This window comes from Nomascus leucogenys, chromosome 13 (assembly GCF_006542625.1).
Source record: "Nomascus leucogenys isolate Asia chromosome 13, Asia_NLE_v1, whole genome shotgun sequence".
Lineage (NCBI taxonomy): Eukaryota > Metazoa > Chordata > Mammalia > Primates > Hylobatidae > Nomascus > Nomascus leucogenys.
The window spans coordinates 13,275,517-13,292,033 of record NC_044393.1 but is presented as its reverse complement, the minus strand read 5'-3'; the positions used below and the strand labels follow the sequence as shown (position 1 = coordinate 13,292,033).

General features: G+C 49.3%; 1 protein-coding gene across 1 annotated transcript in view; it reads left to right on the top strand.

The window, feature by feature from the left end:
* BCAS4 (breast carcinoma amplified sequence 4) overlaps positions 1 to 16,517 on the top strand; it is an 84,557-nt gene that overhangs the window by 28,552 nt on the left and 39,488 nt on the right. Inside the window, exon 3 of the mRNA XM_004093099.2 lies at positions 6,876 to 6,977. Coding sequence (XP_004093147.1) covers positions 6,876 to 6,977 — 102 coding nt within the window. The remainder of the gene's footprint in view (positions 1 to 6,875; positions 6,978 to 16,517) is intronic.

Sequence of the window (16,517 nt, the reverse complement as noted above, 5' to 3'; positions counted from 1 at the left end):
TGGGGAGGGTAGTCATGGCCTACAGGAGGCCTTGTGGGGTGATGAAATATTCTATATCTTAGTCTGGGTGGTGGTTACACAGATGTAAACATATGTACGGATTCGTCAAGCTGTCCACTTATGAGCTGTGCACTTTCCTGTGTGTCACTTACACCCAGTTAAAGATCATTGCTGAGCACAGTGCTATTTATTAATAATTTTTATTATTATAATAAATAGCACAGTGCTATTTATTAAATGACTAACAAATGGCAGCTACTAATGCCATCATCATTATTACCAAAGCACCAGAGGGGCATGACGTTGATGAAGTGATCCACAGTAAGGCTGGATTTGTAAAGCCTTTCAGCTCAGTGCCCTCTGGGGTTTGGGCAGCTTGTCCAGTCCCTCTGAAACTCCAGTGGCCTTGGGCCCACCTTCTGCCAAGGAGCAGAGTCTTACTTCGCTCGCATAAATGGAGAACATTTCCTGTTGGCCTTGGCCCAGCAGTTGCATTTGGCGTGGGTACATGTTCTTGGGTCAAGTGCATTTGGCTCTCCTTCCTAGGGGCCCTGAATCATTCTGGACAGATGACTTTCCTCTGTGGTGACCTCAGCACCTGCAGCCCAGACTTCTGGGTTCTGGAGACCAGCTCTGGAGAGGTGGGAGGATAGTTGGGGGAAGGGTCTGGGGCCCCCAGGCTAGCACACCTGGTTGGGTGTTTGTCCTGGCAGAGGCTCTAGAGCATGGAGGCTTTTTCACTGAAATCTCTTTGCTTTTCTCAGAGCGTAGCCCAAGGTACGCAAATGTAAACGTCTGTAATGTGATGAGAAGTGAGTTGGAGATGAAAAATGTGTCACCTTCCTTTTGACTCCTCCATAAGAAGAAAGTGCTGCTCTGGGTAGCTGTGGATTCCATGTTGGGGAGACTGTTGGGAGTGATGGGGACTGGGGTTAACAAAAGTGGCAGCTGTCACTCAGCTCCAGCTGATTGTTGCCATGTGGAACATGGGCTCAGTTGATTTATGCATATATTGGAATACTACACAGCAATGAAAAAGAATTGACTGCTCTACACAGCAACATAGATAATCTCAGTGTGGCCAGATCTTGGCTCAGTGTGTCCAGGTATTCTGATTTTTCACGAGAAGCCAGAGATCTGGGTTTCTAAGGGAAATATCCTGACTTTGATGCATCTGGTTTGGTTTTACTTTTTTTGTTTTTTTTAGGCATGATTGGGCTGACACTGCCTTTGCCCGATGAACAACATCTGTAGACCTCTGGTGTTAGGAAGGGTGGCCTCAGGCCCATCTGGATTGGACTCCTCCCTCTCCCACTTTCTAGCTTTGTGACCTTGGGCCAGCTCATTTAGTTTCTCTGAGCCTCGGTTTTATCTCCCATAAAATAAGGTTGAAGAGGAAATGGTTTTTGCCTCACAGGGCCTGTTCCCAGCACACGGTGAGAGTTCATGGAGTGTGCTCTGTTGGTATCATGCCCCTCTAGACTGGACCTACAGTTCTGTTTTTTCCTTTAATAAATTTTTAATTTTTAAAATAGAGATGGTGCCTCACTATGTTGCCTACACTGGTCTTGAACTCGTGGCCTCAAGTGATCCTCTCACCTAAGAATTGGGATTACAGGTGTGAGCCACCGCACCTGGCCCTAAAGTTTCTTTTATGGTTCTCAGCCCAGGGTGGAACCAAGAGTAAGGTTTGGGGCCTTTCAGCCCCTAGGATTGCCCTCCCTGGCCCCTCATTCTGAGTAACTACAGTAAACCTGTGGGCAGGTATAAACAGTTCCCTGTTGCCTTCAGTTTCAGCCATTGGAGAAGCTGCATCAGAGAAGGGATTTCTCTAAAAATAAAATAAGAAACAGGCTGGGCGCAGTGGCTCATGCCTGTAATTCCAGCACTTTGGGAAGCCAAGGTGGGTGTATCACTTGAGATTGGGAGTTCAAGACCAGCCTGGCCAACATGGTGAAACCCTGTCTCTACTAAAAATACAAAAATTAGCCAGGCGTGGTGGCAGGTGCTTGTAATCCCAGCTATTGGGGAGGCTGAGGCAGGAGAATCACTTGAACCTGGGAGGCAGAGGTTGCAGTGAGCAGAGATGATGCCACTGTACTCCAGCCTGGGGGAGAGAGTGAGACTTGTTTCAAAAAAACAAAAACAAAACTAAACAAACAAAAATAAGGAAAAAAAAAAGAGAAGAGACTTGTTTGTTCCCAATTCTTCAGGATTTAGGGGGTGAGGGTGGTCCTTGAGTCTCCTTTCTACCACTTTCTCTGTCTGCTGTAGGTTGCCAATCCCAGCCCATACCCCCAAGCTCATTTTCACTCCTCCCCCGATTTGTTTCTTTAGAAATTAACAGAAGGATACGATTCAAGTTTGTTCCCCCGTGTTCTGACCTTGCCCTGGAATTAATTATCTGCTCTTTGCTACATCAGGGTGATTTTCTCCAAGTTTAGCCTTGTTGAGGAATGAGCTTCTCTCTAGAAATCCGGCCTTGGGGAAGAAAGGGAGGAGACTGAGGACCTTTCCCTGTCACTGGTAACAAATGCTGGAGCCAGGCAGAGCGTGCAGCTGGGGTGAGACAATGGGGAGGGGTGATGACTGTGGAAACCCCAGTGCTCAGGCCCATCTGGAGGGAGCAGCCCCAGCCTTTGCTGCCTGGGGAGACTCAGGCCCATCATTGCCAAAGCTGCTGACTTAAGAGAAGCTGTAGTTCAGACCTAATTACTTGAATTTTTAAAACCATATTTATATATTTTTTATTTTGGAATAGTTTCGATTTACAGAAAAATTGCAAAGATTGTTCAGAGAGTTGCCATATTAACCCTAAGGTTTTTTAAAATACATATTAAATTTTTTAATAGAGATGGTGCCTCGCTATGTTGCCCGGGCTGGTCTTGAGCTCCTGGCCTCCATTGTTAACATCTCACATCACCATGGTACATTTGCCAGTACTAAGGGGCCAGGCACAGTGGCTGACGCCTGTAAACCCAGCACTTTGGATTGAGGCAGGAGGATAGCTTGAGGCCAGGAGTCCAAGAGCAGCCTAGACATCACAGTAAAACCCTGTCTCTACAAAAGATAAACAATTAGCTGGGCATGGTGGTGGACAGCTGTAGTTCCAGCTATTCAAGAGGCTGAGGCTGGAGAATTGTTTGAGCCCAGGAGGTCGAGGCTGCAACAAGTCATGATTGCACCACTGCATTCCAGCCTGGGTGACAAAGCAAGACCCTATAAAAAAACAAAAAACAAAAAACAACCCACCCCCCCCACCAAAAAACAAAACAAAACAAAAAACCAAACAAAGAAACCAGCATTGGTATATTGCTATTCACTGAACTCCACACTTTGTTTTGATGTCATCAGTTTCCCTTGAGTGTCCTCTTTCTGTTCCAGGATCCAGTCTAAAGTGCCACATGGCACGAGGTTGTCACGTCTCCTTAGTCTTTTTCGGTCTGTGACAGTTTCAGTCTTACCTTGCTTTTCATCACTTGTGCAGTTTTGAGGCATGCTGGTCAGGTGTTTCGTAGAAGGTCCCTCGATTTTTGTGATGTTTTTCATGTGGTTAGACTGGAGATAGGAATTTATGGAACGATCACCGCAGAGGAGGAGCCTTCTTATCACATCCCATCAGAGGGTACACGATGCCCACATGGCATCACAGATGTGAACCTGCATAAGGTGGTGCCTGCGGCTTTCTCCAGTGGAATTTGCCATTTCTCCCTTTCCAGACCCGTTCAGTCCTCTGCACATATTAGGCTTGTGCACATTTACTTTGTACTTCGAGCTTTGATCTAATACTATGTTAATTTTTTGTTGCTCAGCTTGTCCCAGCTTTGGCCATTTCACTCTTGCAGGTTGGCTTCTGTGTCCCTTGGGTAAGCCCCATCTCATCCTTTATTTTGTGGAACACTTTCTTGCTTTCTGGTGCTACAAGATGCTCCAGACTCAGCTCAGTCCTAGAACCAGCAATTTCTCATGGGAGCCCCACTTGAATTTTTATTGTTTTAGAGACAGGGTCTTGCATTGTCGCCCGGGCTGGAGTGCAGTGGTGTCATCTTGGTTCACTGCAACCTCTGTTTCCTCGGTTTAAGCGATTCTCCTGCCTCAGCTTCCCGAGTAGCTGGGACTACAGGCATGCGCCACCATGCCCAGCTAACTTGTATTTTTAGTAGAGACAGGGTTTCTCCATTTTGGCTGTGGCTAGTCTTGAACTCCTCACCTCAGGTGATCTGCCTGCCTTGGCCTCCCAAACTGCTGGGATTACAGGTGTAAGCCACTGTGCCCGGCCTTCAAAAATTTTTTTTTTTTTTTTCAAAATATGAGATGAGGAAACCGAGGCCCAGGGAGGCTAGGGGACTGGTGTGGTGTCATAGTGGAGAACGTTGGGGCAGGGGCTTAGGCTGGGCAGCCTGACACCACATGCCACCCTCTCAGGGCCGATTTTTGACCTTGTGGGATCAGGGCATGAAAAACGAGTATCCCTGGCTGGGCGCGGTGGCTCACGCCTGTAATCCCAGCACTTTGGGAGGCTGAGGCAGGTGGATCGCAAGGTTAGGAGATCGAGACCATCCTGGCTAACACGGTGAAACCCCCATCTCTACTAAAAATACAAAAAATTAGCCGGGCGTGGTGGCGGGCGCCTGTAGTCCCAGCTACTCGCGAGGCTGAGGCAGGAGAATGGCGTGAACCTGGGAGGCGGAGCTTGCAGTGAGCAGAAATCATGCCACTGCACTCCAGCCTGGGAGACAGAGTGAGACTGCGTCTCAAAAATAAATAAATAAATAAAAGAAAAAGAAAAATGAGTATCCCTGAGGACACTGGACACCTAGAGCTAGGTGCCCAGAGAGATGGCAGTGCTGTGACCAGAGGAGGGCTAGGCGTGGGGAGAGGCATGGAGGAGTTTGGTTTTAGATGTACAGGGCAATGGGGCGAAGGTCTCAGCAAACCCAGGGCAAGGGGGAAATATTATTCTGAACAGTGGTGGGAGCAGATTTTCACGATAACCACAAGAAGTCTGATGTACTTTGGCAGAAAGAGGAGGAAAAACAGGTATAGTTTTCAAAAAATTTTTAAATAAAAATTTGGGGCCAGGAGTGGTGACTCATGCCTGTAATCCCAGCTCTTTGGGAGGCCAAGGCAGGTGGATCACTTGAGGTCAGGAGTTCAAGACCAACCTGGCCAATGTGGTGAAACCCCGTTTCTACTAAAATACAAAAACTACCCGGGCATGGTGGTGCGTGCCTGTGGTCCCAGCTCCTCGGGAGGCTGAGGCAGGAGAATCACTTGGACCTGGGAGGCGGAGGTTACAGTGAGCTGAGATTGTGCCACTGCACTCCAGCCTGGGCAACAGAGCCAGACTCAGTCTCAAAAAACAAACAAACAAAAAAAAGTCACTAGGCCCAGCCCAAAATCTAGGGGAGGGGATTACATGAGGGTGAGGATACCAGGAGGGTGAGACCACGGGGAGCACATCAGAAGCCGCCTCCACACTCCACGCCAGCACTGTGCTAAACAGCTCATCCTCAGTATCCCAGTGGAAGAAGGACCATCGTCATTGCACCACTGTCCCAGTGAGCAAAGGAGGGCTCAGAGAGGTGCAGTGAGTTGCCCAAGGTCACAGAGCTCATGGTGGGTAGAGCTAAATTTAGACACTAGCCTGACTCCTTAGTCCAGCTCCTGCTGTGCCCACTGGTGTTTCTCTAACAGTGGTCCCCAGATTCCTATTCCAACGTTGCCTCAGACTGTTGGCTGAAAATGCAGATTCTCAAACTAGGAGAGGCTGGGAATCAGCATTTGAAAGGCTTCCCCCAGGAGATTCAGTTGCTCCTCAGAATTTTTTTTTTTTCTTTTTTGAGATGGAGTTTCACCCTGTCACTCAGGCTGGAGTGCAATGGCTCGATCTTGGCTCACTGCAACCTCCGCCTCCCAGATTCAAGCGATTCTCCTGCCTCAGCCTCCCGAGTAGCTGAGATTAGAGGTGAGTGCCACCACGCCCGGCTAATGTTTGTATTTTTAGTAGAGCCGGGGTTTCACCATGTTGGCCAGGCTGGTCTTGAACTCCTGACCTCAGGTGATCCACCTACCTCGGCCTCCCAAAGTGCTGGGATTACAGGCATGAGCCACCATGCCGAGCCACCATGCCCAGCCACTCCCCAGAATTTGAGAGCTATGAATATGTGGCCTTTTTTTGCACAGTGAGGATGTGATAACATGAAAATGGAATCACTCGTTCTCTCTCACACACACAGAAGAGTTAGTCTTGGTCCTTGGGTTCTGAAGGAAAAAGGAACCATCAGCGTCTGATTTCAGTGATCAAGGGAAGAATATGTGGCTTCATACAGTTCACTTTTGGGGCCCTTGCCAAGCAGAAGAAAATGAAAACTAAAGGAGATGGTGCAAGGAAGTACTTAGGACAGTGCCTGCATGTCGGAAGCATCTGATACATGAGAGTTGTGGCTTTCATTAACATTATTAATGAATATTAATCGTAATGATCAACTTGTTAATATTACTTCCAATGCAATGAAAACTGGACTGACTTTGACTTTGGTTTAGAAAAGAGATTCTGATTCTTTCCATTCGCTCCAGTTCAGTGGTTTAGAAAATGAAGATATTTAGTTTGGGACTGGTGTTGCTGGGTGGTTGGTGGGAAGTGATTAATTTGTGGTTCGGTAAATAATACCTGGGTAGGTCTGGGTCCACAGAGGCAACGATGTTGGTCCTACCCTGGAGCTCCGAGTTGTTCTTGGGCCTGTATTGCGCAAGACGCCACCTGACACCTCAGCCATCGGTGGGGTGTGTGTAGACCCTGGCCGGCCACTGAGGCAGGCAGGAGGACACAGTGACGGGGCAGAAGGCCTGATGAGCTGTTTTGTTCCTTGCAGATCAGGAGTGATACTTCACAGATCCTGGAGGAAAATATCCCAGTCCTTAAGGCCAAACTGACAGAAATGCGTGGCATCTACGCCAAAGTGGACCGGCTAGAGGTACGTCTAGGCAGACGAAGGTTCTGAGGCTGTGGACTTGATCTTGCTTTTGCCTTTTCCTCAAAGACGCCGATCTGGCCTTGAGCATGTCAGGCATTATGCCCAATGCAGGGGGTTGGTGGTGGGAGTTGGGGAGTCTGCACTCAAGTGATATTTCAAAAAAATGACAAGTAAGAATTTGTTTCCAGGCCAGGTGCAGTGGCTCATGCCTGTAATCCCAGCATTTTGGGAAGCCAATGTGGGAGGATCACTTGAGCCCAGGAGTTTGAGACCAGCCTGGGCAACATGGCAAAACTCCATCTCTACAAAAAAATACAAAAGCTAGTCAGGTGTGGTGGTGCATGCCTCTAGTCCCAGCTACTTGGGAGGCTGAGGTAGGAGGATGGCTTGAGTCCAGGAGGTCATGGCTACCGTAAGCATTGATTGTGCCACTTTACTCCAGCCTGGGCGACAGAGCAAGATCCTGTCTCAAAAAGAAAAAAAAGAATTTGTTTCCAACATTTAAAAATCAGGGTACTTTATATAAAAATCTGCATTTTAAGCTTTTGAAAATTCAGAAGCTTTGATAACCCTGGGCCCACATTTCCTTAAATACTTTAATCTGTTTATGTGTCAAGGCATAAATATATAATGTATACACGCCTAAGTATGTCACTTAGTGAATTTTTACATATATTGACATCATGTGATGATGACCCAAATTGAGAGAGAGAACATTTCCAGCCCCTGGGTTGCATTCTTGCAAGAATGGATGGAGGCTGGGCACAGTGGCTCCCACCTGTAATCCCAACACTTTGGGAGGCTGAGGCGGGTGGATCAGTCCAGGCCAAGAGTTCGAAACCACCCTGGCCAACCTGGTGAAACCCCGTCCCTACTAAAAATACGAAAATCAACCGGGCGTGGTGACACACACTGAGGAGGCTGAGGCACAAGAATCACTTGAACCTGGGAGGCAGAGGTTGCAATGAACCAAGATCGCACCACTGCACTCCAGCCTGGGCAACAGAGCAAGACTCTGTCTCAAAAAAAAAAAAAAAAAAAATGGATGGAGCTGGTGGCTGTTGCTCCTCAGAAGGGCGTGGGCTCTCCAGTTTTCCACAGTCCCCGCCATGCCCTGTTGCCTTACCGCTGACGTAGCTCACCCATCTTTTACTCGCCTGGCTAAGATGCATGGCATCTCATTTCCTCCTTGCTGCACTGCAGAGTCAGTCCCCTCACTGCCCCCATCTCCTGGAAGAGGAGCATAAGCTTTGCAAGGTCAGCCACTTCTCTGGGGTCACACTACTAGTTACATCAAGCCAAGACTCCAGCTCATATGTGCCGGTGCAGACACTCTTCATCCACCTGGGGCTCTGGGCTTAGGACCCTGGCTCCTTGCACAGCAGAGGACCTGGAGGCTGAGAGGAGCTTGCGGTTGTGTCATAGTCACCTGGCCAGAGGGAGCGTGAGCCCCTCCCAAGCTGCAGAGGGAGGGAGCAGGCGTGGCTGTCAGCACCGAGTTAGCAGAGAATTAACATTCTTGTCAGCAGAGAATGAAGCAGGAATATAATTAAAACTTTGCCCTTGGAATAGCTGATTCATTTGAATTTTATTCCACACGTTTGAAAGAGGAAAGAAAATGTGAAGACTTGCAGCCTGGTTCTCGCCTGGCCTGGGCCGGCCCAGCTGTCAGGCCCGTTCCTTTCTGAGCATTCAGTCCACTGACGTTGACTGAGGGCCAGGAGAGACCCTCAGCAGGGTATTACCATATTGGCCTCCTATCGCTGCTGGGAGAAATTACCACGAATTCAGTGGCTTAAAACAACACATGAGCCTCTCTGAGCCTACCCTGGCTCAGGACGCTGCCCAATTTAAAAAAAAAGAAGAAAAGAAAACAACACACTTTTTTTTTTTTAAGACGGAGTCTCGCTCTGTCGCCCAGGCTAGAGTGCAGTGGCATGATCTCGGCTCTCTGCAACCTCCGCCTCTTGGGTTCAAGTGATTCTCCTGCCTCAGCCTCCCAAGTAGCTGGGATTACAGGTGCTTTCCACCACGTCCGGCTAATTTTTGTATTTTTCGTAGAGACAGGGTTTTGCCATGTTGGCTAGGCTGCTCTGGAACTCCCGACCTCAAGAGATCTGCCCGCCTCAGCCTCCCAAAGTGCTGGGATTACAGGCATGAGCCACCACACTCATCCACAACACACATTTATTATCTTACAGTTCTGGAAGTCAGAAGCTCAAAATGTGCCTTATGGGGCTAAAGTCAAGGTGGTGGCAGGTTGGCCCATTCCGGAGGCTCTGGGGAGAATCTTTGCCTTTTTTCCTGCCTTTTCCAGATTCTAGCACTGCCTGCATTCCTCAGCTTGTGGCCCCTGCCTCCCTCTTCAAAGCCCACGGAGTGACATCTTCCTGTCTCTTTGTTGCTGGCCCTCCTGCCTCCCTCTTGTAAGGACCTTTGAGATTATGTTGGGCCTACCTGGATGATCCACAGTGACCTCCCATTCCAAGATCCTTAACTTAATCACACCTGCAGGATCCCTTTTGCCAAGGAAGGTGACATATTCACAGGTTCTGGGACTAGGACATGAATATCTTTGGGAGCCGTTGTTCTGCTGCCCACACTTCGCCAGGATTTGCTTTCATTAGGCAAGTGCTGTGAAGGGAAGTAGCGACGGAGGTATGGGATCTACAGGACCCTGCAGAACGAGTGGAAGGAACTGTGTTAGGTGGGTGGGGGAACTGTGGGAACTGTGTTAGGTGGGTGCAGCTCAGGCAGGGGCTCCAGGCGGGATCTTGGCTCTGAGCAAGAAGGAGGTTGGGATGTTGGAAGGATCCTGGGAGGCCAGGTATTGGGGGCAAAGGGGAATCGGACCCCAGTGGGGGCTGAAGAAACTGGCAGCAGCAGCCAGGTTGTCCAACCCTTGCCATCCGAGGTCAGGACTTTGGCCTTTATCCTGAGGAGGAGGAAGCCGCCGAAGAGTCAGGACAGCCTAGTGGTTAGGGGCGCACACCCCAGAGCAGGGCTCCTCAGCCCTAGTGCTGCTGACCTGGAAAATTCTCTGTTGTGGGGATGTTCTGGGCATTGTAAGTTGCTTAGCAGCCTCTCTGGCCTCCACTCACAGGATACTATTAGCATTCCTCCAACCCCACCCCCCAGCGTGACAACCAAACATGTTGCCAAATGTCCCCTGGGGGGTAAGATTGTCACTGTTTCGAAGCGCTGATCTAGAGCCGCATAACCTGGGTTCAAGTCCTAGTGCTGCTGCCTCCTAGCGTGTGACCCCCAGAAAATTCCGAGCCTCATTTCCCTATAAAATGGGAGTTACAGTGGTGAGGGTCTTGCACCCAAATCCTTGTCGTATTCAACAAACATTTGCTGCACTGTGGGCTGCCCGGAGATGGGTGCTGGGCATATGACCGAGGGGAGATGTCGGGTTCCCTGCAGGTGGTCCTGGAGGAGCATTAGACAGGGAAACAGGCCGGGTGGGGTGGGTTGGCTGCAAGAGCACACACCAAGGGGTCCCTGGCCAGAGCTGGAACAGAGGGGGCTTCCCAAGTGTGTGACCTGGACCCTAAGGCCTGAGATCTGGTGCAGGAAACCTGGGGAGGGAGCAGCTTGTGCAAAGAAAGGTCCAGAGGCCGGAAAAGGCAGCTTCTCAGGCACCTGGGGCCCAGGAGGAGCTCAAGGTCAGGAGTGAGACTGGAGTGAGGGGTGTAGCCCATAGGGTAGGGCTGAGGCCTGGAGTTTGGACTCTGTTCTTAGAATGACAGGACCCATCAGAGGGATTGCAGCTGCTGTAACCCGTTTCCCACCAACAAGAAAGTCGACATTGATTATTCTTTTTTTCATTCATTCATTCATTCTTTGTAGAGACCAGGGCTCGCCAAGTTGCTGCCCAGGCTGGTCTCAAACTTCTTTTTTTTTTTTTTTTTTTTTGAGACAGAGTCTCATTCTGTTGCCCAGGCTGGAGTGCAGTGGCGGGATCTTGGCTCACTGCAACCTCTGCCTTCCAGGTTCAAGCGATTCTTCTGCCTCAGCCTCCTGAGTAGCTGGGATTACAGGAAGGCTCACCACACGTGGCTGATTTTTGTATTTTTAATAGAGATGTGGTGTCACCATGTTGGCCAGGCTGGTCTCGAACTCCTGACCTCAAGTGATCTACCTGCCTTGGCCTCCCAAAGTGCTGGGATTACAGGCATGAGCCACCACGCCCAGCCGATTATTCTTAAAGTATACCATTTGGAGGTGTGGGGTATATTTACTAGGTGATACAACAATAAGCACTATCTCATTCCTGAACATTTTCCCAAAAAGATACTGCATGTCTATTAGCAACCATTCCCCAGCCCCCGGCTCTGGCAACCACTCATCTACTTTCTGTCTCTGGCTTTGCCTATGCTGGACATTTCCTGCTAATGGAATCATACCATATATGGCCTTCTGTGTTTGGCTTCTTTCACTTGCCATAATGGTTTCAAGGCTCATCTATGTTGTAGCATGTGCCAGGACCTCATTCCTTCTGTGGTTGAGTCATCTTTTGGTATATGGCTGGACCATATTTCATTTGTCCATGCATTAGCTGGTGCACAGTTGTGTGCTTTCCACTTTATGGCTGTCATGAACAATGCTGCTATGAACGTTTGCGTACAAGTTTTTGTGTAACATATGTTTTCATTTCTTTTGGGTAGATACCTAGGAGTGGAATTATTGGCAGATCTTTTTAGGAGAGCTATGGAAACTCGTTTTAGGAAGTTTCTAACAATTTTCCAAAGTGACTACACCATTTTGAACTCAACTCGTTTTAGGACGTTTCACACAGTTTTCCAAAGTGACTGCACCATTCTGAACTCCCACCCGCAACTACTATAATTTTTTTTTTTTTTTGAGACGGAGTCTCGCTCTGTCTCCACGCTGGAGTGCAGTGGTGCAGTCTCAGTTCACTGCAACCTCTGCCTCCTGGGTTCAAGCGATTCTCTTGCCTCAGCCTCCCAAGTAGCTGGGACTACAGGTGCCTGCCACCACGCCCGGTTAATTTTTTGTATTTTTATTAGAGACGGTTTCACCATGTTGGCCAGGATGGTCTAGATCTCTTGACCTTGTGATCCACCCGCTTTGGCCTCCTAAAGTGCTGGGATTACAGGCTTGACCCACCACACCTGGCCTACTATAAGTTTTAGATAGAGATTGCAAATTCAGATGCCGACAGGAGCCAGGACTGCTGAGGGACCAGGTGTTAAAAGACCAACCCCAAGCTCTCCCCATTCCTTTCTGGGAACAGCCGGAGCTCAGAAGCAACTGTCACCACCATGGGGCATGAATCTTCCGGCTGTCACAGACCTTACTCTGCCCTAGAGTCTCACCAACATTGAGGCTGAGTGGCACTCACCTCCTGTCAACACCCCGCACGTCTGCTTTCCTTAGAGTAGAGAGAGATTTCTCTGTAACTGATGCTCCATTAAAAGGGGGGAGTCCTAAGTGAGGTTCCAAGAGGGCCATGGATTTTAAGATCAAGTGGGAGATGATGTATTTCTTTTCTTTTTTTTTTTTTTTTTTTTTGGAGACAGAGTCTCACTCTGTCGCCTAGGCTGGAGTGCAATGGTGCGATCTCGGCTCACTGCAACCTCTGCCTCCCACGTTCAAGTGATTTTCCTGCCTCAGCCTCCTGAGTAGCTGGGATTACAGGCACATGCCACCACACATGGCTAACTTTTGTAGTTTTAGTAGAGACGAGGTTTCACCATGTTAGTCAGGCTGGTCCCGAACTCCTGACCTCGTGATCCGCCCGCTTCAGCCTCCCAAAGTGGTGGGATTACAGGTGTGAGCCACTGCACCTGGCTGGTGATGTATTTCCTATTAGCTCAAGTGTGTGACATCAAACAATAAAACTGAGGGACCTGCTGAGAACCTGACATTGTGTGGGGCAGGTGGACTCCAGAGCCAGAGAGCTGGGGCTCTGACCTGCCCCTCTGGTAATTCACCAACCCCCTTGGAGTCAGTGTCAAGGAAGACCCCCATCTCCAGGAAGGGAATGTGCCATCCACCCCTCAGAGTCCTTGTGAGGATTAAATGAGACCAGCACCTGCCATCTTGCAGGTGCTCAGCAAGGACAAACTATTATGGTGGTTGTAGTTGTCCACAAGGCTGAGAGAGGGATAATTTGTCCAGGAGGGATAATGACTGCTCTGTCCTGCCAGCCGGGGGTCCTGGGGTGACTAGAGTGTCAGTGGCTTCCACAGAGTGCAAGTCCACCCTGCCTTCAGAATCAGTGTGACCTGCGAGGTGAGAGCTTGGAAACCACGAGATGACCTCTCAGGCCAGAACTTGACCCTTTATCAGTTGTATTAATAAAAACTAACTTTTTTTTTGAGACAAGTTCTCGCTCTGTCATCCAGGCTGGAGTGCAGTGGTGCAATCACACTTCCTGGCCTCAACCGATCCTCCCACCTCAGCCTCCCGAATAGCTGGGACTACAGGTGTGTGCCACCACGCCCAGCTAATTTTTTGTATTTTCTGTAGAGATGGAGTTTTGCCATGTTGCTTAGGGCTCATCTTGAACTCCTGGGTCAAGCAGTCTGCCCACTTTGGCCTCTCAAAGTGCCAAGATTACAGGCATGTGCCACATGCCCAGCCAACAAAAACTAATATTTTTGAGTGCCTACTACAAGCCAGGGACTATGAGTGCTTTACGCATAAGAACTCACTTCAACTCCACAGCAACACCAGGAGCAGCAAGGCCTGCTATTAGTCTCATTTTACAGAAAAAGCCGCCGAGGCACAGAGATGAGAAGTGACTCTCCTGAGTTCACACAGGTGGGAAGTGGTAGAACTGGGGTTGCAAAGTTTATGTTCCCCCCTCCTGGATGTCAACACACCTTTCTGGACAGGACCCATGCTCTGAAGCTGGGAATTCTTTGGTGGAAGTGTTCAAATTCTCCAGGCATAGTGGCTCGGCCTGTAATCCCAGCACTTTGGGAGGCTGAAGTGGGAGGATCACTTGAGCCCAGGAGTTCGAGATCAGCCTGGGCAACATGGCAAGACCCCTGTGTCCAGGGAGGAAAATAGTGTTCAAATTCCTCAGTACTTGCCAATATATTTTTAAACAATGAGGCTTTCCTTCCCTCCCTCTCAGCTGATTATAAAAGTAGTATATCTTTATTGAGGAAAATATGCATAAATCAATCATGCTCCCTGCAGCCAGCCCTCAGGGTGGCTAAGATTAGCGGTGGGCACTGTCGCTCACCTGCAGCCACCACATCCTGGCTGTGTGGGTGGACGTGTGCGTCTCCTCTCCCCGGAGTCGGGGCTGCCCTGGCCCAGGTTTCAGCCTCTCTGGCTGCGGCTTGGCTGGGCTGGCCTCACTGGCAGGCATTTTGGAGACAGTTCAGACATCGCGAGTGCACATTCCTCAGCTTCGCCTCACACTCTCCACCAGATTGGTATTAACGCAGGGAGCGTAAAATTGGAATTGGCTGGAGGAAGGGGAGTCGGCACTTTCGTCTGAGTTTTACAACCGTATGTGCTGGCTGAGCCAGGCCTCTGAGGCTAGAGCCCTTGGCATATGCTTCCTGGCCCATTTCCCACCCACCCACCTCTACACACACACACACACACACACACACACACACACACACGCACACATCTGCACATACACAAGCACACATGACGTGGCTGATTCAGCCTTTCAGCCCTGCTACAGCCAGAACCCCAGGGCGGCAGCAGCACAAGAGAAGCCTCCATCTTGGGTTCACCCAATGTTGTTTTGCTAAGGATACACTCACTCACTCATTCACTCATTCATTCATTCATGCACGTGTGCATTTATGCATCCACCATCCATGTGGGCCCTGTCTCCTGGACCAGGCTCTGGTCTTGGCCTGTGAGCAGTGCTGACTCAGCAGCCTCTTTTTTTTAGAACCTACATTCTAAAGGGCGTGGACTGTGAATAGATAAGAATTTCAGAGGGCAATGAGGGCTGTGAAGACCAGGAATCTGGGTGGCTCCAGAGTGCCTGCCAGGGCTATATGAGATCAGGTGCTCAGGGACAGTTAGATGGAAGCCTGAAAGACAAACTGGGTGTGGTGGCTCACGCCTGTAATCCCAGCACTTTGGGAGGCTGAGTCAGTTGGAACACCTGGGGTCAGGAGTTTGAGACCAGCCTGGCCAACATGGTGAAACGCCGTCTTTATTAAAAATACAAAGTTAGACTGGGTGCAGTGCCTCACGCCTGTAATCCCAGCACTTTGGGAGGCCGAGGCGGGTGGGTCACCCTGAGATCGAGAGTTCAAGGCCAGCCTGACCAACATGGAGAAACCCCGTCTCTACTAAAAATACAAAATTAGCTGGACATGGTGGTGCTTGCCTGTAATCCCAGCTACTCAGGAGGCTAAGGCAGGAGAATTGCTTGAACCCGGGAGGCAGAGGTTGCAGCAAGCCAAGATCACGCTATTGCACTCCAGCCTGGGCAACAGAGTGAGACTCCATCTTTAAAAAAAAAGAAAAAACCACACACACAAGCAGGGCCACACCCCATGGAGAAAGGAGAGCAGGGCGCTATAGGCAGGGAGTGCAGGTGCAGAGGCCCTGTGGGGTGAGGCTGGGCACTTTAAAGGAACCAAAAAGAAGCGCGTGGAGGGAGGAGGGAAGGTAGGGCTAGATGGCAGGAGGTCTGACAGGTCTTGGGAGGACTGCATTTCATGGTATTATTGAAGGAGAGGCTTTCCCAGAAGCAGCCAGCACTGAGGTGTCCTCATTCCTGTTCCTGGTATGAGAAAAATCTTTTCTATTTTACTAATGGAACAAAGCAGGCCACAGAGGTACTGTCTTGTCTGAGATGGCACTGTAGTCCCCACCTCTGCTGCCTTTAGCCATGTACTCACATGCATATGCACACTAACACATGCGCATACATGTACTGAGCACAGAGACAGTATGAAAAGACACACACCAGAGGTCACAAATGGGTGAGTTACATTTTACTGGGCCTGAACAGTATTTTTTTTAAAGCGTAGATTTATTGCTAACGTTGAATAAAACTGGAGATTTTTCATAAAATCTGAATGTCCTTTTTAAAATGATAGTGTCTGAGATTTGATGGGCTCTCAATATGTGCTAAGCACTCTACTTGTTGAATAAGGTTAGTGTTTTTTGAAATGGAGCTTGCTCTGTCTCCCAGGCTGGAATGCAGTGTCATGATCTCAGCTCACTGCAACCTCTGCCTCCGGGTTCAAGTAATTCTCGTGCCTTAGCCTCCCGAGTAGCTGGGAATACAGGCATGTGCCACCACACTCAGCTAATTTTTTTGTGTGTTTTTAATAGAGTTGGGGTTTTGCCATGCCAGCCAGGCTGGTCTCAAACTCCTGGCCTCAAGTGATCATCCTGCCTTGGCCTCCCAAAGTGCTGGGATTATAGGCATGAGAGCTACCCCACCTGCCCAAGGTTGATATTGTTTTTAATCCTCATTTTTCAAATAATAAAATGGAGGCTAATAGAAGTTAAGTAACTTGCTGAAAGGCACACAACTATTGAGAGGTAGAATTTGGATTCTAATCCAGAGAGTCT